This window comes from Pieris napi, chromosome 7 (genome assembly GCF_905475465.1).
Source record: "Pieris napi chromosome 7, ilPieNapi1.2, whole genome shotgun sequence".
In the NCBI taxonomy this organism is placed as follows: Eukaryota; Metazoa; Arthropoda; class Insecta; order Lepidoptera; family Pieridae; genus Pieris; species Pieris napi.
Window position 1 is genome coordinate 10,537,826 of NC_062240.1, and position 19,330 is coordinate 10,557,155.

Consider the following 19,330-nt stretch of genomic DNA (forward strand, 5'->3'; position numbering starts at 1 on the left):
ATAAAAACATCATACCTAGTCTGTGTCTAGGTACACATAGGTATGTGTGTAAGGTTACACTCTAAAATTACTAAAAAAAAATCATTGCTTTGTTGAAATATCCCTGTAGGTGATTGATTAACGTGTCGTATTGAAACAGTGATGTGTTCTGAGAAGAACATATCAGAATAGATACGGTCGTGTGTTCTGAAAAGAACAGTTTCATCGTGTCGTAAGACACGGTAATATGCCCTGACAAGGACAGTTGTCAAACGTTTTCGTCGAGAAACAAGAATATTTTGTCCTGAAAAGGACAGTTGTTAGACGTTTAGTCGAGATACGATAATTTGTCCTGAAAAGGACAGTTTTAGCTTTATCGTAAGGATACCGAAGTGTTCTGAGAAGAACACGTTCGTACGCTTCGACGGCTGCGTGCAGAAAAACGCCAACTTTTTGCCGCGCCGCGTTTTTATCGCCTACTCTGGTACCTGCGCAACCAACCAACGCTCCGCATTTGGGCACCACATGTCAATATTAGTTGTAAGTGTAGGATAATTTTTAAGTATAATTGTACACAGTTTTGTAAATAAATATCATTCATTATTCCATCTTCACCTCTTCTCTACAAGTAATAGGGAGTTTTATTTTAACATCGACCAAATAATTCTGAACCAGTCAACCTCAAGCAACATCCCTAAATCCCTAATACTCTGGCACAATTCCTAAAGAATTGAACTAAATACATCATAGTGATTACCGTCGAATGTAACCGCAGTCAATCAGCCGTGGTATGTGCACCGAATGAGCTAACTGTTACAAATTTAAATGATTAAGCCAAGAGATTATCTGGTAGGCGTAAACATTAATAACCGGAAACATGCGCAATCTATGCTAACAAAATGGAAAGGTTAATTTTGACGTTAGGCCGGAAACTGCACTAAGAATTTTTATACCACAGATCTTTATAAAATGGCGGTTAGGTACTTGTCTATTGCTCTGTTGCTTATTTTTCTTAGAAGAGAAAAGATAGAGGCTAAATGGTAATGCGAATAATTAAGTAATTAGCTATTTTGCAAATCCAATCGCAAATGTAATATTTCATTGACTATAATGTAATTATATTATGTTCATAGGTACTCTATGGTACAGAACAGAATTCACATATATGAGGAGGAAGAAAAGACGATATCTTATTAAAAATATATTATGTTGGAGTGCCTAAATAATCTCATCCATATATTTATTGCAAAGATAAAAGAGGGCAGGAGACCCTAGACACCCGTCACGATCCTATTTCCTTTCAATTATTTCGTCATAATTAAGTCTTATTAAACTTAAAAATGGTATTGGATCAAATGGCATTGTGCCCTTTGTTTTGTGTTTTTTCTGGGTATGAGTCATTTGCACTTCGTAAAATTTATTTTAGAATTCTTGATTAGCAACATAAACCATTTATAGCAACTTGATAAAAAAAATAGGAACCAAAAATTACAGAAAAAGTAATAGGTAATACTATTTTGTATTGGTTTGAATTATTACTAAATTAAGTAAACTATAAATTTATTAAGATGCACAAGACAATATTTATTTCGCTCTACAAACGTACAAATATAAAAGAATTCAAATTGAATTTTAAAAACACAAACTATTAAATAATTGCAAATGATACAAAATAAGGTAGTAACTTTTTTTTGTCTACCCTCATATTTTTATGAGCACACTTTTTTTACTTTAATGAGATATACTGATCTGTGACACACATTTCCACACCTCAATTGCTACAGGTAGTCGTTTACTTTAAAAAAATGTCTAGCGGTGATCAAGAGGAACAGCGGAATAGATTAATAAGAAGCATGTTCGTGAATCTACAACGTAAGTTTGTGATGAGTTTACTTTGACTGAATTTTAAATGACGCGTTTTTCTCATTACAAAATGTGCTGAACTAAAGTCGACTTCCATTTTGGAAAGAGCGAGGCACTTAGAAGACGATGAAAACCACACACCGATGACAATATTGAATTATCTGTTTATATCATTTTCGTGAAACTATAATACATAAACGTGGAAAAAGATTCAAAATAATGTCGGCTTATGAAAAGGAAAACGCGATGCATTGGTTACTTCATTTGAGTTTTTATTTCCACTAACGTCGTCCATATTTGGCTTGAATTGGTGAAATGAGGTCACGTGTTTTTGTTTTGTTTTTATTTAATTACTATGCGGGTCACTAAAATACAAGTGTTAACCTGCCCATGGACGTAATGAAACCTTTAGGAGGCTAATTTTAACAGACGTTAGTAGATACTTGTAATCAATGTATATTGTCTAACTCAATGGTCTAGTGTGTAGCAAATTCAACTATTTATTATCAGGCTTAATTTATGTAAATTATTAAATCGTACGCACAACTAGTGAGAGTCTTAGTGCGGATACTGAGTCCACCAACATTTTTACTCTGTCTTTAATCGTTAGCATCGAAAAAGACATTGCAATTTTTAAAACATTTTTTTACTTCTATTATGTTGCTATTTACAGCTCTAAATTCTCCACAACGAGAAACTGCTGAAGAAGTATACTCCAATGCACCACCCACTCCAGAACTTACCATTGAATATGTTCGGTTGAGGAATGATGACGATGAATTGACTGATCCTGAAAGACTAGAAAATTATATCAAGACGCTTAGAGCGGAAAGTGAGGCGAAAAAAAAGCAAAGGCGTGTAGATGACGACATATCTACTGACGAATTGGAAGAAAATGATGGTTTGTTTCATTTTGATAAACTTGACAAGACTTCAGTAGTATTAACTGTGTCTTCTGTCTGATTTATTTATATTATTCCTTACCCAATTTTTTTAGTCGTTTACTAAGAAACGTATCTTAGACCTCGCACGCACTGCATAACTTTTTAGATTTAATTTTCATACTTATTTACGTATTAGAACTTGCTCCGACTCGTCCATAAATATCATGAGGATATTTCCGGAGTAGTTGACGCCCGGGCCCGGCGAAAGACGGGCTCGACTACCAGACCTAGATTTAAGCAAATAAAGTCGCTTTTTAGGAAAGATTATTAGGAGATTTCACACTGCCCTGCTGCCTAGCTTTTCGGATATGCCTGATCGCGTGCTCGATAGGTTACTATATATAATAAAAAAACTAGTACAGTCAAACCTGGGTAAACGAGAGTTCAAGGGAGCACAATCTCATTCTCGCTTATGAGGTACGCAGCAATTTCAAGTCACAGCAAGTACGAAAGTAGTAAATATGTAATATGATAAAATTATGTGCCTAATTATGTGAACTCATAAAATAACAGATGTTAAATTTGTACTTTCTTTTGTCATTTGTTACTGTATCTGTGTATCTTTTATGTATGTATGTATTTTTATGGTAGCTATAGTTAAAATAAATAATATAAATAAATAAAGCTCGACTGTCGCTTATAGATAAGTAGCAGTCTCACTTACGGAGGTCAATGAGGGAACTTAAGACGGGTTCCAGTTATTACTCTCACTTACCCAGGTTTGACTGTACTTATAAGTTATAAAAGTAAGATTACTTTGTTAATAATTCCCATCAGTTGTATGAGCTCAAATAATTTGCTAAGTTTATTTATAACTCGATCTATAATACATGCATCTTTGCCCCATGTCCCACTATGATCCTGGTTACAGATTCCACCGACAACTTAGATAATCGTTCCCTTGAAGAGGTCCGACGTAGGACGACTTCATGGGAGTACAGTCCCATACTACAACGATTTTCGGACTCTCCTCGCCATCCTGCCTTACTTACTAAGTCACCATCATCGCCAGAGCAGCAAACAAACCTGCGTCGATCGTCACGTAAAAGGAAGAAAGTCGAGTTCCGATCTATGAATTTATCCACTACGCCCGAACGTCCTTCAACTTCCCGACCATCTAGGCAGAAAGAGGTATCCAGGCGTCCAAGTGCAAAGTTCAGGCGTACGGTCAATACTAGAACAATAGGTACGCAGACGGTGGATTATTGGTTCAATATGTTAATGGACGATTATTGTGAGTACGACATTATTCCACGACAACAGGCTCAATGATTATTGTATCTATGTTAAATCTCTACGTCTTTTTTTACGAGATAAGAAGTGGATCAGTTGAAAAGTTTGGTGTGTGTGTAACTTAATACAATATTAAAATATGTATCTTTGGTTTTCCTGTTTCAAATACGTAGCCTTGATCAATTTGATTGTTTAATAATTTACTGTTTCTATTAAGTATGTTTCTTTAAACATTTGATCTCTCGTATTCTCCGTGCTAGCAGAATAGAAAGCGAGATCCACGAATTGTCAGTGGGTAAATACTTTGTTTTTAATACTAAATGTTAATGGAATTACACAACATTCTTCACACATCTTGATCATGGCGAAAATATAAGCCTATGTTTATTAATATATACATATATAGGTTACTTTATACCTAGTTTTTGTTAAGTTTCACCTTTGTCACTTGTTTTTTTAGTTTTAACGTTTTTTGTTGTCATTGTGAATATTTGTATACCGGAATCAATCACAGAAAATAATTAAAAAAAGTGTCCATAAATTGTTTTCATTCTATATTATTTTCATTAAATATGTACAAAAACAACTGTTTTATTTCAAAATACTAAAGTACACTATTTTTATATTTCTAAACTTATTCTTGAGGGATATGGTATGTAGATATGGATTTGATTCAACACATTTTTTCCAATAAGTTGTTTAAGAATAGCATAACAACTGTAATAATAAAACTAACCTATTAAACTAAAATATTTCTTATTTATGAGTCTCATCAGGAGTTTCCTATTTCTTAATCATTAATTTAGGCTGGTGCTTAATCGATATATAATTTAAAAATGAGCATTTCTCACAACCACAAAATTAAATAATTAGAAAATCCCTACGACATTAGCTAACTGATGATCTGTTGAATCAAAATGCTATAAAACAACATTATCGAATAGTTTTCGTCATTATCAGAGCGCCCGTTACGACGACAACATGAGAATAATACTGTTGGTGAGTACTTTAACATATTCCTTAATCCTAGAAGTTTTACAGCATAATTCCATAGACTATATTTAGTTTCTTATTTTCAAAATAAGGTTAAGTTTATAATTAGTTTTACTTCTGTTTTCAGACTACGTTTGCTGCGGTATACCTAGCGTCTACATCTGCTATCCCTATAGTAGATGGGCAAAGCAAAGATATAGTTTCGGGTGTGTTTATACCTGCTGACACATTTAATCACTTGCAAGGTCGAAAAAATGGCCAAGATTCTTCACTGGAGCAGAGGAGCGGAGACCCAGCAAGTCAAAACAATGTCCAAGTGACCTCCAATAACTCAGGCCAGCAACCAACACAACAGAATGTAATTGTTAACCAACAACCAAACGCGGGTAACGCGCAACAGGCAGTCATGGTTAATCAACAACCAAATCAACAGCAAGTCAATCAAACCCCGCAGCCAGTGTACGTCAATCAGCCTGCCCAACAGACCTACGTAAACCAACCGACACAAGGCCAAACCTTTATAACCCAACCTGGTCAACAGACGTATATTGGCCAACCAGGCCAACAACAACAAACATTCATTACGCAGCCAGGCCAACAAACGTTTATAAGCCAACCCTCACAACAGCCCACTTATGTAAACCAGCAAGGCCAACGTATTGTATTTAGTCAACCCAGTCAACCAGGCCAAACAGTGCTTATGGCACGACAGCCTCAACAAACGTTCATCATGGCGTCACCACAGGGCCAGCCCCAACAGATGGTAATTCAGCATGTCAACCAGCCTTCAAATCAGCCGACGATGATCCTGGCTACTCAACCTAATGGTCAGCAAGTTTTATTGCAACAACAACCAAACCAAGTACTTGTTTCTCAACAGCCCAACCAGCAGCCAACAGTTTTAGTGTCTCAGCAACCAAATCAACAGACTTTCTTAGTTCCTCAGTCTGCCGGGCAGCAACAAATCGTGGTTGGACAACCGTCAAGCCAACAGCAATTTATTGTTCAAAGTCCACGAGGACAGTCAGGCCAGCCACAAACCATATTTGTTACTGGACCACCAAATCATCAAACCTTCTTTGTTCAGCAACCGACCCAGCCAACAGGACCACAGACAATTTTTCTTCAACAACCAGGCCAGCAACCAGGTCAACAAACCATTCTAGTACAGCAACCCGGGCAGCAATTACAGTCAAACCAGCCAGGGATAATGGTTCAACAACCTATTCAGTCAATGTCGAACAGCAATCAAGGCAATGTAATCACGCTTGTACCCAATCAAAGTAGTGGCCAAATATTAATTCCAGTTCAACAAGGAAAATAGTATGTCTAAATTAATTGTTTGAATAATAAAATACTAATTCGTAAATATTTATATTATTTTACTGGTTATTTATAATATTTTTAAAAGAAAAAAAAGGATGAAGAAACGTTTATTTGATTAAAGCACACACACACACATGTATATAAAAGAAGTACAAACACAACACCGATTTTCAGTCGGCCCATACTATCTTGGAGTCACATCTATATACGAGTACACTGAACAAAATAAAAAACGTTTAACACCTACCAAAGTTAAAATCTTACTTTAAATGATATTAAAAAAAAATCGTATTGTAATTCATTATTTTATTATATTTGTTTAGTTAATATACTTAGGTACTTTATTATTGCCTTCATTACCGCACAGTATCGCTGAGTACTGAATATATGTATATAAATAGATATAATTTAGCAGTACCCAATTAACTTTATGAAAATATGTTCCTATATCAAAACTACATAAATTTAAACGTGAACGTAAAGTTTGAATTATAACTAAAATAAATTCTGAGATTCTGGTTTTTATTTTTTTTTAGTTAAAATATGAATACAATTATTTGTAGAAACTTTACGCTTCATCATATTCTGTAGTTGGAATTTTTTGTTACTGTCAAAGTCATAATGTCATAAACAATGTTTTGAATTGTTATCAATAATCAAATATCAGAGTCAAACGTAAATAAAATGGCGGCAGTGTAGGCCGAAGGCTTTATGTGCTTGCCTTGTAATACCACTTAAAAGAAAAACATATTGTTTGTTAAGATTAAACATGTCGTCAACAGAACCTTCTCAAAATAAGACATGGGAGCTGTCACTATACGAGTTACATAGAACACCTCAGGAAGTAATAACAGACGCTACGGAGATAGCCGTCTCCCCGCGTAGTTTGCACAGTGAACTAATGTGTCCAATATGTTTAGATATGCTCAAGAAGACCATGACAACAAAAGAATGCCTACATAGATTTTGTTCGGATTGCATTATAACTGCATTACGGTCTGGTAACAAAGAATGTCCGACCTGTCGAAAGAAGTTGGTTTCAAAGCGGTCCTTGCGACCCGATCCTAATTTTGATCTACTTATATCTAAAATATATCCAAGTAGAGATGAATATGAAGCTCATCAAGAAAGAGTGTTGGCTAAGATTAATATGTCCCATTCTCAAGCTTCCCTTGTAAACTCTATCACAGAAGGAATCAAATTACAGTCTCAGAATAGGCCTCAACGATCCAGGAAAAATCAAGAAGAAAGCAGTGCTAATAGCACATCTACTGTTAATGGGAATAATACTGACCCACCACAAAATGGAGGTACAACAAGCATTACAAACAATAGAGAAGGTTCCTCATCCACAGGAAATCCTACTCCATCTGGTCAGTCAACATCAAATCCTGCATCTGTAAGAAGTACACCATCTCCAAGTCCATCCAATCTGAGTTCTGTGTCAAAAAATACTAGTACAACTAAAAGAGCAAAGTCTGTACTAACTTCAGAGAGAAGTGAAGAAAGTGAATCTAGTGATGGCAGGTTTGTAATTAATTTTTGATTTCAAACTCTGTAAAATGTTAAACTATATATTAGTAGAAAAAAACTTCCTTATAATGACAACTCTACATAGATTAAAAAAGTGTGTTGTAACAGTAAAAAAGTGTGTTGAAACCCTAAATAATAGAATGTTCTCATGTATATATCAAGTATGAATAAAATGTAAAATAATTTCAAGTGTCAGTTAAATATTTTTCTTATTGTAAATCCACTTACATAGGAAACATATATTTGAAGTGTGGCTTGACATAAATCTCATTGAATATTTTATCACTTTATACCAACTTATTCCAGAACAGAGGGTGAAAATTCTATGGACACAGAGGGTGAGGGGGAGGTGCTGAATCCAAATGAGATTGAGCTGGTTTTTAAACCACATCCCACTGAAATGATGGGTGATAACCAACTTATGAGAGCTTTGAGAGATAGCTCTGTACGATACTTGAAGACCACAGCTAATGCTTCTGGTAATTTTTAAAATACATGTAGTAATGGGATAAAAAATATTCAGAAAAACCAAAGACTTTACTAAATAAGTTGCTTCTATAAATATGTTTACTATTATCGTTCCAACATGAAATTCTAATATGACTTGAAATTTATTACAGTTGACCACCTGAGCAAATACCTTGCAATGCGGCTTACACTTGACCTCGACACTGAGTTGCCAGAGGCATATCGACTGCTCAACTTCTGTATCTATGTTGCACCAACACCTGGACAGTTTGTGCCATTAGTAGGAGCACAGACATTAAGGCAGATCAATGATAAATATTGGAAGGTATATTTTTAATTCCATTTCAAATTGATAAGTGAATCCTTACATGAATACAAATATTACTAAGCAAAAGAGTTAGTGCTCTCCAATCTGTTGTAATAAAAATATTTATATGTTGAATAGCATATTTACCAAGGAATGGTAAAGGCTACATACAAAATAACACACTAATATAGTTACTAAAGGTGACACTGGGATGCAAAGGTATAAATCACTCCCATAGTAAGTTGTTGCTTTTCTGTGGTGGAATTAAGAGTAAGGTACAATTTCAACCGCATCTGTGAACTTTTAACAAACACCTTTTTTGTTGTATATTCAATGATAATACAAAGCTTGCTTACAATTATAACATGGTGTGAGCACCAAAAATGATAAGGAGTAGGATAGCTCTTGATATAAAAAGAGGCACATTTACTGCAGAAATATTTTAAACCACACAAACAGATTGAAACTATTTTTGTTTCAGGTCAACAAGCCTCTTGAAATGTATTATTCTTGGAAGAAAACCTAGGAATAAGCAAGCTGCAATTAATTTGCAGCCATAGTGATAATTTATCTAAGAAAAATCATCAATTTTATGTTTTGAGGCAGACTCTATGTGATACAACTATATATCTAGTTTAGTGAAATTTAAATAATTAGCAACATAGTTCATTATTACATTAAGTAAGAATTGAAATGTAATGAATATATGCAATTTTTAAAATACAAAATAGCAATAAGTTTTCGATTGTAATAATATTAATGGAATCTGATTGATTGTATGTAAACTATCTATATTACTTGTATTTAACTGTATATTTGCAATAAATACAAAATTTTATGTTTTGCTTGTATGTTATGTAATTTAAAAGTAGATTGAAATATAAACCACCCTATTAATATTACTTAATAATTTAATTGTGTCAATATATACAAAAAAGCATTGCTTCAATAAATAACAAAATTGAGTATACCAAAATTGTTGATGTAAAGGCTGGTATTGTAGAAAAAAATAACAATATATTGTAAAGGTACATCACAAATTGTACTGAACTATTGATGCTTAGGTGGTATGAAACGGAGTCTAAATGCAAAATATTCTCTTCGGAGGGCTTTGGTAATATCAAGCTTAATTATTTTTAGTGCTTCTGCTATTTCTTCCTTGCTCCCACCTTCATGAGCTGCTGCCAGTCTTTCCACCGATGCAAAGTCTAATTCTTCTATTCTTTCAGCTTCATCAAGAAGACGGCCCACATCTTTTAAATAATTCCGAAAAGAAACACTGTCTGCATCTATAGAATAATTAAGTAGCCTTTCATTATGCTCCCAAAAGTCTAATGCTCTTCTTCCATGCTTCATATTACTAGAAAACATGAAGTTCCTGAAAAGTCGTCTCCCTTTTTCGTCGTTTAACACATTTTCAATTTTATCCGTAAAGCGATCTAAATCTGAATTAGTTATTCCTTCCAGGTCATCACAGCCGCATACGGCAAAACATTTATCCATTTTCTTGGTATCATTTGTTTACCTTGACTTTATCGATCTTGGGAGGAATTTCTCCATATCTTATAGTTTAAAAATATCAGACATTACTGTTGTAATACCACAAACAACACTTCTCTTATTTTTATTAATTTCTTACACAAGAAAAGGTTAAGTTAATTCAGATTTCTGTTTTGTTTACAAAAATAGATTAAATTATTACCCTTGTTCACTTGTGATTAAATTTTAAAAGTTACGTCACTTTGTCAAAGACACGTATAGAACATGCGCATGTTTTTTGTAGTCTGTGAGATCTCAGATCGGTGATGTTGAGCTTGAGCCAAAATCATTTTTCTACAGGCGTGATCTACTAACGCTAAAGGTTTGGTCAGTGAGACAGCGGACGGGACGGCGACGCGGCGTGAGCAGCAGGCGCCCAGCGCGACACCAACGGTCGCGTCCCGTCACCGTCGCGCCCGACAGTAGTGCAAGAAGAGTACGACGGGACGGGGCGTGAGCGCGTCGCTACACGTTGTGTTATATAAGTATTCGTAGTAGTCATTAGTAGTCATACAGATAGAGAGACGCGACGCGTCGCGCCCGGCGTGACGGCAGCTTTGTATTCAACTACAAAAATGGACATGGAGAGAGTTGAAAAACTAATCTAAAGTGTTCGAGCACAGTTTTTGTATGATTTGGGCCATTCTCAATACAAAATTGCTAGCTTGAAATCAGCGATTTAGGAATTAATAGTAAGGAATTTCAAAGAGCTTGTTTCAAAAATGCTCGAGAAATCAGGCCGAGTCGGCCGACGCAACGCTTGCAGGATCATCACGTCCGCAGTGTGACATCCACGCTGCGTCGCCGTCCCGCCAGCGTCCCCTGTCTGACCAAACCTTTAACAAATTAACTAATCTATTCAGGGAATGACTTTAGACCACGCCAAAGCGTGGCAAGGCCACATGACTATTTCGATTGGCGTTAGTGGTTGAAAAAGTTTTTTTTTTTTTTTTTTTATATACATGTGTCTTTACTAAGACATCATGGCACATTACAATCTAGCCTAACTTAAGACTAATAAGTAATTTAAGTCTAACCTAATTTATTACAAAGGATATTTAACATAAGAAAGTGTCCAATAACACTACTTACAGTCTCTATTAAAGGGAAGACACTTTGTTCTTGTGTTCTATTTTTTTTTTCAATCACTGTTTAGCACTTAATACTAACGTGCACTAACACTAATTCACTAGTTCAAACGGTTTTGTCCTTTTCAATCTTCTCACTAGGCCAGTGGTGTCTAGGAGTTGAATAGCCTCGACATTCACGTGATGGTGGAGCCTATGTTCGTGGGCTCCAGCAGTCTTTTTTATTATTGTGGCGACGTCCTCTATATTAAGGTCCCGATGGAGGTCGTTATTGCGAATATACCAGGGAGCATTGACTATTCCCCTGAGCACTTTGTTTTGGAATCGTTGGATTACTTGGATGTTACTATTACTGGTGCAGCCCCACAGCTGGCAACCATAAGTCCATACAGGTGTCAGGACTTGTTTGTAAATCAATAATTTATTTTGAACTGATAACGCGGAATGCCTTCCGAGCAACCAGTACAATTTAGTGTAACGGAGATCCAGCTCTTCACGCTTCTTTTTAACATGGACCTTCCATCGGAGTTTGGTATCCAGCGTCATACCTAGGTACTTAGCTGAATTTTGGAACGGCACTTTGACATTATCAATATATACTGGCTGGTAATTTGATGTTTTGTTAGTAAAGTTTATGTGAACTGATTTAGACTGATTTAATCGTATCCGCCATTTTTTGGTCCACAAGCCAACAGTATTTATGGCTTTTTGTAGTTTTACTACCGCTTCCTTTTCAGTATCTGCCGTAGACATGATAGCAGTATCATCGGCAAAGGTAGCGATTACGTTATCTTCTAGTTCAGGAATATCGCATGTGTATAAAAGGTACAGGACCGGACCTAATACACTCCCTTGCGGCACCCCAGCTTTTATTTCTTTCAGTTCTGAATAATCATCTTCTTGTCGTACTCTAAACATTCTTTGTGTTAAGTATGACTCTAGTATATTTGAAAATTGACGAGGCAGTAGTTTCTTTAATTTATAAACAAGTCCTCGGTGCCACACTTTGTCAAATGCTTGAGCTACATCCAGAAAGACCGTGGAGCAGACTTTTTGTTCTTCTAGTGCTTTTTCTATATTATTTGTAATTCTATGAACCTGCTCAATGGTAGAATGTTTTTCTCTGAAACCAAATTGGTAATCCGGTATGAGCTGCTTTTTGGCAATAATAGGGTTAAGACCAGGGCCGCGCCGCCCATGTGTGCGAAGTGTGCGGTGCACACAGGCGCTAAGACAAAGAGGGCGCCGCCACCGAAATTATTTATGATTACAATATTCTTACGTACGTTTGAACTTTGAAGTGTCATTTTACGCTTTGGGTTTTAGTTTACGTTAATTACTCAAGAGCTTAGCGAATCAAAAGAAAGGCCGCTGCGCCGTGAGTTTCTTGAGTGTGTTTGTCTTATAATTTCAATTATATGCCGACATACCTTAATAAAATCCAAAATGAACTAATTTTTATACTCGGTAACCAAATTCAACATTTATTTTAAATTTATGTCGAATTAATAAATATTTTTCAATAATACTGGATTGTACTCCTGACGTTTCACAGGAAGAGTAAATTAGTATGATAATAAGGTTTGTCAATTTTAACATGGAAACTATAAAGTTGGAAATAAGAGAGCATTTCCTTGCTTTCTGTCCTATTATAGATACAAATGGCGCTGGAGTAACGTCATTTATAATAGAAAAATTAAACGAAATTAATTTGGACATAAACAATTTAAGGGGACAAGGCTTTGATAATGGCTCAAATATGCACGGTAAGAATATTGCTGGATTTAAATCCCAGCGCTTTTTATGTACTGTGCACTAGCCATAGTTTAAATTAAATAGTAAACGACGCTGCTAACCTCAATCATCACACGACTGGGTTTTTTTGATATTGTGCAAGAATTATATAAATATTTTTTGTCCTCTACTAAAAGATGGGATTTATTAAAAAATATGTCATAAATCTGACCTTAAAAACAGTTAGATATAACATAGTAAATAAAGTATGTAACAATTTAATTCGCGTTTTTGGTATTTTTCACGGCAATTAGCAAGCGGACGGACCTACTTAAGAAAATAATCTTTAAGTAATTATATTAAACTAAAGAACATTTTTCTTTCGGTCAAAATTGACAAATAATTAAAAATACATTGAAACTTGAAGATTCGTAATACACCTCAAATAAGGCTCAAAGGCCGGCAACACACCCACTATAAATGTCTATGGACTGCGATGACTGCCCTTTTTGGTCGTCCCGCAGGCTCGTTTGCCCCCCTATAAAAAAATAGGAGGCGCTTCATGGGTTTCGCACACAGGCGCTGCCGGGGGTCGGCGCGGCCCTGGTTAAGACGTTTGAGAAAGAGTTTCTCAAATAGTTTTGCTATAACAGGTAACAATGAGATTGGCCTGTAAGACGTTACTTCGTGTGGTGGTTTTCCTGGCTTAGGAATCATTATCACTTCCGCAACTTTCCACATATTGGGAACATATTGAAGTCGAAATGAAGCATTAATTAAGGTTGTCATTTTAACTACAGCTTTACGGGGGAGATGCTGTAGTACCTCACCAGTAATTAAATCAAAGCCTGGCGCCTTTTTTTTAGTTCAACATTTAATTTCACTTAAAACTTCTTTTGGTGTGACTAGACGGATGTTTAGTTGTTCTGACGATATTTCTTCGAAGTCAAGTGAATCTTCTTCATCGATTTGAAATATATTTTCTAGATGATCAGCAAACCTTCTAACTTTTTGTATATTACTTACAGCCCAATTCCCATCAGACTCTGTCAAGGGAGGAATATGTGTTGTAGGTTTTTTGATATTTCTTATCGCTTTCCAGATGGAGTAGTTGGTGGAACCATCAGAAGTTAATTGGTTTAGGAATCTCTTTATTGAAGTATCTTTATGTATTTTAATCTCTCTCCTCAGTTGTTTAGTGAGGTTATTCAGATGTTTTTTGTCTTCAGGACATCTTGTGTAATGCCACCTATTTCTTTGAGCTCGTTTTGTCTTTATCAGATTTATAATCTCTTCTGGAAAGTAGTTGTTTTGTACCTTTTTCTTAAATTTTGGAGTATTGCTCCAAGCAGCTTGTTGGATGTTCTTTGTAAATTTATTTACTTCTAAATCTAATTGTTCCTCAGTCTTTAAAGGTACTCTTAGGTCTATAATATTCTCAAGATAAATTTTGAAGCTGTCCCAGTCCGTATGCGGGTTCACGAGACATGGATTCAGTTTCCGCTTTACAGGGTCTTCGCCAATTGTGAGTAAAATTGGTGAGTGATCTGAGTTCATATCATAAGCTTCCTCTATTTGGAGAACATTTGGTGATACTTCTCTAAATATGAAGAAATCTATAAGATCTGGTATTTTATTCTTGTCTGTTGGCCAGTATGTAGGCTTCCCTGTCGAAATTGCATCACATCTCAAATCTTTCATAGCATTAAATAGTTCTTTTCCTTTAGTCGTTATTAATCTTGATCCCCAGTAGGTATGTTTTGCATTGAAGTCGCCTCCCAAAACAAATCTATTTCCAAGACTTTTTAGCAGGGTTGTGTACTGGTCGTACTTAAGTGCATGTCTTGGTGGGCAGTAGATAGAAGATATTGTTAATGGACACCGCTTCATTGATAGGCATACAGCCACAGCCTGAATATGTTCTTTTTCATATTTAAAGACCTCATGGTGTTTCAAACTGTCCTTTATTATAACTGTACTTCCCCCGCTGGATTTATTACTTGGGTGAAGGGCATGGTAGGCGTTATATCCTTTAAGTTGAATGTACGACTCCCTGGTAAAATGTGTTTCCGATACCAAGCAGATGTCAATGTTTTCATGTTTAAGAATTATATGAAGTTCTCTTTGGTGTTTTAAAAGCCCATTAGCATTCCATGCCATTATTTTTAAAGACATCATTGCTTTGGACGTTTAGAAGCTGCTATTTTGGTGCTGCTTTCAAGTTTTTTAAGTCTTTCATCAAAAGTTGTCAATAATGAAAGTATGGTGTTAATCTTTTCATCTAAGCCTGTGTTAGATTTAGTCTCATTTTGTGTTGAGGATAGAATCTTGGGACCTTTAGTAACCTCAGCGAAGGAAACAGTCTTGGAAACTAATTTTGCTGGTTTTACAGGTTTGTCCGTTTCAGTTTTTGATTTGGATTTTAAAACGTTTCTCATTTTTTGCAATTCTTTAGCTACAACACAGCCTCTGTAATTAGCTGGGTGTGACTCACCACAGTGAACGCACTTCGGTTTCGCGTCTCGTGGCTTGTTACAGTCTACTGTGAGATGCTTTGCAGTACATTTTACACACCTCGGCTCCTTGGAGCAGTATTTCTGTGTGTGCCCATAAGCCTGACACCTCTTGCATTGGGGGATCAATTTTGGTGATTTCAATGGCTGTACATCAATTTTGCAGCCAAGTATCGATTTTATTTCATAAATATTTTTTATGTTTTCCTGATGGTGGAAAGAGAGAATGAACATGTTTAGCGGTTCCTTGTTTTTCCAGCTATATTTGACGGCTGCGTCTAAGATTTTAAATCCTTGGAGAATGAGGTCTTCAACTATCCTTTCAGGCTTGCAAGAGGCATGCAGATTTTTTGCCATTACTCTTATTGGCCTACTCTGCTTGTTCTCGTATGAGAACCACGAAGCATTTTCTTCTTTAAGGTGTTTTGTGATACCTCTGTAGGTAGCTTCACTATTGCTGTTTATCTTCACCGATCCATTCCTAAGCATTTTCACGGTGAAAGAGTCTTTATTTAATTCTTTTTTAAGTAAGGAATCGTAAAATGATTGGTATTCAATCACATTTTCGACAATAATCGGAGGTGGAAGGGGTTCCTTTTTGGGTTTTTCTTTGGTTACTTTATTACAAGTAACTTCTTTCATGGGGGAAGGGGAGGTGTTTAGTTTCCTTTTCTTTCTGCTTTTTTGTCGCACCCATTCCGTTTCTTTAGCCAGTTCTTCTTCGTCCGTCTCATACTGAATTGATTCAGCGGCTGCCTCATCCCTTTGTGTTAAGGGCTGATCTATTTTTTGTTCTAGCTGAGCTATTCGTTCCTTGAGTTGATGGACAATACTTTCCAGGTCTGAGCATCGGGCTCTTTCCTTTTTCAGTTCACCCACTAGTAATTGCTCGGTTTGGGTTTTAATTTCAATAACACTTGGAGATGACATCATAAATTTTATATAATAATTAAAATTATAAAGACAAAACCTCGCCTTAATTCATTACACAATAACATGTATTAGGTCAACGATTCATTGTAACGCGATCGCGGCGCTGCGTCAGCGCGTTGCACTTTTTCGATCACAATATTTAATACGCGACGTTTCTAACCGAAATGAAAACAACAACTGATATTTGAATGAATATTTGATTAACTCCAACGGCAAAACCTACTTACACAAAACAAATACCAAAAAAAACCTATGGCTTGGTCAGTCCTGTAATGCATTTTTTAAGAATGGGACTAGTGCCATCTAATTACTTCTTTAATCATTATTATTTTAAAATATTGAATCTGTACATTGACCTTATAAAATATGATATTGTATTAAAAGAAAACAGCACATGAAAAGACTGGTAGCCCTTAGCCTTAGCGGTTAATTGCAAAATGAATGCTACCTTAACAAAAACTGTGGCAACCGCAGTTTAGTTAAATTTAATATAAAGCTATCATAGTTAAAATATTAGAAATACCTATAAAGTTCAAATTCGGTCTCGAATCTCGATCAAGTCCGAAATTCCTTTCGGCGATACCAGGGGCTTGAAACAAAATCACTTTTTCAACCACTAACGCCAATCGAAATAGTCATGTGGCCTTGCCACGCTTTGGCGTGGTCTAAAGTCATTCCCTGAATAGATTAGTTAATTTGTTAAAGGTTTGGTCAGACAGGGGACGCTGGCGGGACGGCGACGCAGCGTGGATGTCACACTGCGGACGTGATGATCCTGCAAGCGTTGCGTCGGCCGACTCGGCCTGATTTCTCGAGCATTTTTGAAACAAGCTCTTTGAGATTCCTTACTATTAATTCCTAAATCGCTGATTTCAAGCTAGCAATTTTGTATTGAGAATGGCCCAAATCATACAAAAACTGTGCTCGAACACTTTAGATTAGTTTTTCAACTCTCTCCACGTCCATTTTTGTAGTTGAATACAAAGCTGCCGTCACGCCGGGCGCGACGCGTCGCGTCTCTCTATCTGTATGACTACTAGTTACTACTACGAATACTTATATAACACAACGTGTAGCGACGCGCTCACGCCCCGTCCCGTCGTACTCTTCTTGCACTACTGTCGGGCGCGACGGTGACAAAAACAAATACCAAAAAAAACCTATGGCTTGGTCAGTCCTGTAATGCATTTTTTAAGAATGGGACTAATGCCATCTAATTACTTCTTTAATCATTATTATTTGAAGAGCGCCTCTTTTATTCTTAATACAAATGTGTGTTTCCATTTAGTGAAGTATTCAAATATTTTAGCTAAAATATGCAATCAAAACGTATATTTTATTAACCATTCGATATTTTTTGATAATTACATTACATTGATCGTCATGCCCATTAACTTGAGTTTTACTTGCTGAATTTTTCAAGAACAAGAAGCGAGAGTATCGCTGTCACAGAATACTAAGCGTAACGCCGCTTGTAATTTGTTTGTTGTTTATATGTGGTCTGTGCGGGGTTCATTATCTGCTACCGGAAAAAAGATGCTGTCAAAAATATTGTGATTTCAAATCGGCCATTTTGCAGGTTTTTCGGTGACTGTAACACGTGTTCGGTAGGTTACTCAAAAAGATTTAAGATAATGTATGTGAAGTGATATTTTGTTATTTTATAATATTAGAAAAGAGCATTTTGTTTCAGGTTGCCAAAATGGCTGTAGCTAAAAAGCCAGTTGCTAAAAAAGCTCAATTACACCAGAAAACTGGTAAGAAGGGTGTCAAAGGCGGTAAAATCCGTGGTAAGGGTCAAAGAAGGAAAATCAATTTGAAATTCACAATTGACTGCACACATCCCGCCGAAGACAGCATCCTCGATGTGGGAAACTTCGAAAAATACTTAAAAGAACGTGTAAAAGTTGAAGGCAAAACCAATAACCTAGGCAATCACGTTGTCATCGCTCGCGACAAGACGAAAGTAGCTATCAGCGCAGGTTAGTATTTATATATTTAATATTTATTTAAACGGCGTTCTTGGAACTATACATCTATTTATGAAATCTTGTTAACGTTTAGTACAGGTCATGACTCAAGGCATATGTTATAAGCATAATATCACTCCAGGCCAGTTTTAGTCCTGCAAGTACTTAAAGCTCTATTTTAAAACTTATGAGTACACTTAAACTTCATAGGCTGTGTGTATGTATGTGTATATAACTTCAATACATAAACTTAAACCAACTTTTCCAGACATTCCCTTCTCCAAGAGGTATCTTAAGTACCTGACAAAGCGTTACCTCAAGAAGAACAATCTGCGTGACTGGCTTCGAGTGGTCGCCTCAGCCCATGATTCATATGAATTGCGTTACTTCAACATCAACGCTGACAGTGACAATGAAGATAATGAGGATTAGACCTTTGATTATTATATAGTTTTACACTATTTTGACTTTTATTTGTACCATTTTCATTTCATGATTAGAAATAACCATGAAATGAAATCTTTAATGAAAAACCTATAACATTTGGTTTATATTAATCTTTCCCTACCAAAGGACCAGCTTTGTTATGATTTCTTGGAAAAACTGATTTTGTTTTACTATTAAACTAATTTGCACAGATAATTAAAAATATTAGAGAGTTACTGCTTAACTTATTTTTTTTTACCTCGCTTAGCCTTGTCTAATGCAGTAATAACATAATTCAACAATTCCAATATCTGTTCAGATTAAAAAGGCTTGCAAAATTTTTTTACTAGATTTGTGGCATTCTTAGTCTTAAGAGCATACCTTTTTTTATATGGATTGTAAATCACAAACACAAAATGAGGAAAAGTTTTTTACCATAATTAATGTTAAGGCTAAGGTAGAGAATTTTGAGTTATTAAGT

General features: G+C 35.8%; 3 protein-coding genes across 5 annotated transcripts; all 3 read left to right on the forward strand.

Annotated features, from left to right (window-relative positions):
* The first annotated feature begins 692 nt into the window (after positions 1-692).
* On the forward strand, positions 693-6,385 carry LOC125051147. 2 transcript variants are annotated; one of them, XM_047651319.1, is made up of 3 exons: positions 693-1,851; positions 2,516-2,743; positions 6,100-6,385. In XM_047651319.1, exons 1-3 carry the CDS (start codon positions 1,785-1,787, stop codon positions 6,297-6,299), a joined length of 495 nt encoding a protein of 164 aa, XP_047507275.1. In that variant the 5' UTR covers positions 693-1,784; the 3' UTR covers positions 6,300-6,385. The 2 variants fall into 2 exon arrangements, with proteins under 2 accessions (XP_047507275.1, XP_047507274.1); XM_047651318.1 differs by lacking the exon at positions 6,100-6,385 and adding an exon at positions 3,658-4,377 and having other exon boundaries at positions 698-1,851.
* Positions 6,386-6,993: 608 nt separating this feature from the next.
* Positions 6,994-9,491, forward strand: LOC125051145 (E3 ubiquitin-protein ligase RING1). Its single transcript, XM_047651316.1, has 4 exons — positions 6,994-7,865; positions 8,178-8,350; positions 8,492-8,664; positions 9,128-9,491. The coding sequence occupies exons 1-4, from the start codon at positions 7,108-7,110 to the stop codon at positions 9,170-9,172; spliced, it is 1,149 nt and encodes a 382-aa protein (XP_047507272.1). The 5' UTR covers positions 6,994-7,107; the 3' UTR covers positions 9,173-9,491.
* Positions 9,492-17,925: 8,434 nt separating this feature from the next.
* Positions 17,926-18,884, forward strand: LOC125051084 (60S ribosomal protein L22-like). Of its 2 annotated transcripts, none has more exons than XM_047651231.1 (3): positions 17,926-18,060; positions 18,147-18,435; positions 18,692-18,884. In XM_047651231.1, the coding sequence occupies exons 2-3, from the start codon at positions 18,156-18,158 to the stop codon at positions 18,853-18,855; spliced, it is 444 nt and encodes a 147-aa protein (XP_047507187.1). In that variant the 5' UTR covers positions 17,926-18,060; positions 18,147-18,155; the 3' UTR covers positions 18,856-18,884. The 2 variants fall into 2 exon arrangements, with proteins under 2 accessions (XP_047507187.1, XP_047507188.1); XM_047651232.1 differs by having other exon boundaries at positions 17,934-18,060; positions 18,132-18,435.
* Positions 18,885-19,330: the final 446 nt, after the last annotated feature.

Coding starts and splice junctions, on each gene's coding strand:
- LOC125051147 (XM_047651318.1), top strand. CDS start 1,785: ATGTCTAGCGGTGATCAAGAGGAACAGCGGAATAGATTAATAAGAAGC. Junction 1,852..2,515: donor CATGTTCGTGAATCTACAAC/GTAAGTTTGTGA, acceptor TGCTATTTACAG/CTCTAAATTCTCCACAACGA. Junction 2,744..3,657: donor CGAATTGGAAGAAAATGATG/GTTTGTTTCATT, acceptor TCCTGGTTACAG/ATTCCACCGACAACTTAGAT.
- LOC125051145 (XM_047651316.1), top strand. CDS start 7,108: ATGTCGTCAACAGAACCTTCTCAAAATAAGACATGGGAGCTGTCACTA. Junction 7,866..8,177: donor AGTGAATCTAGTGATGGCAG/GTTTGTAATTAA, acceptor AACTTATTCCAG/AACAGAGGGTGAAAATTCTA. Junction 8,665..9,127: donor TCAATGATAAATATTGGAAG/GTATATTTTTAA, acceptor TTTTTGTTTCAG/GTCAACAAGCCTCTTGAAAT.
- LOC125051084 (XM_047651231.1), top strand. CDS start 18,156: ATGGCTGTAGCTAAAAAGCCAGTTGCTAAAAAAGCTCAATTACACCAG. Junction 18,436..18,691: donor GAAAGTAGCTATCAGCGCAG/GTTAGTATTTAT, acceptor CAACTTTTCCAG/ACATTCCCTTCTCCAAGAGG.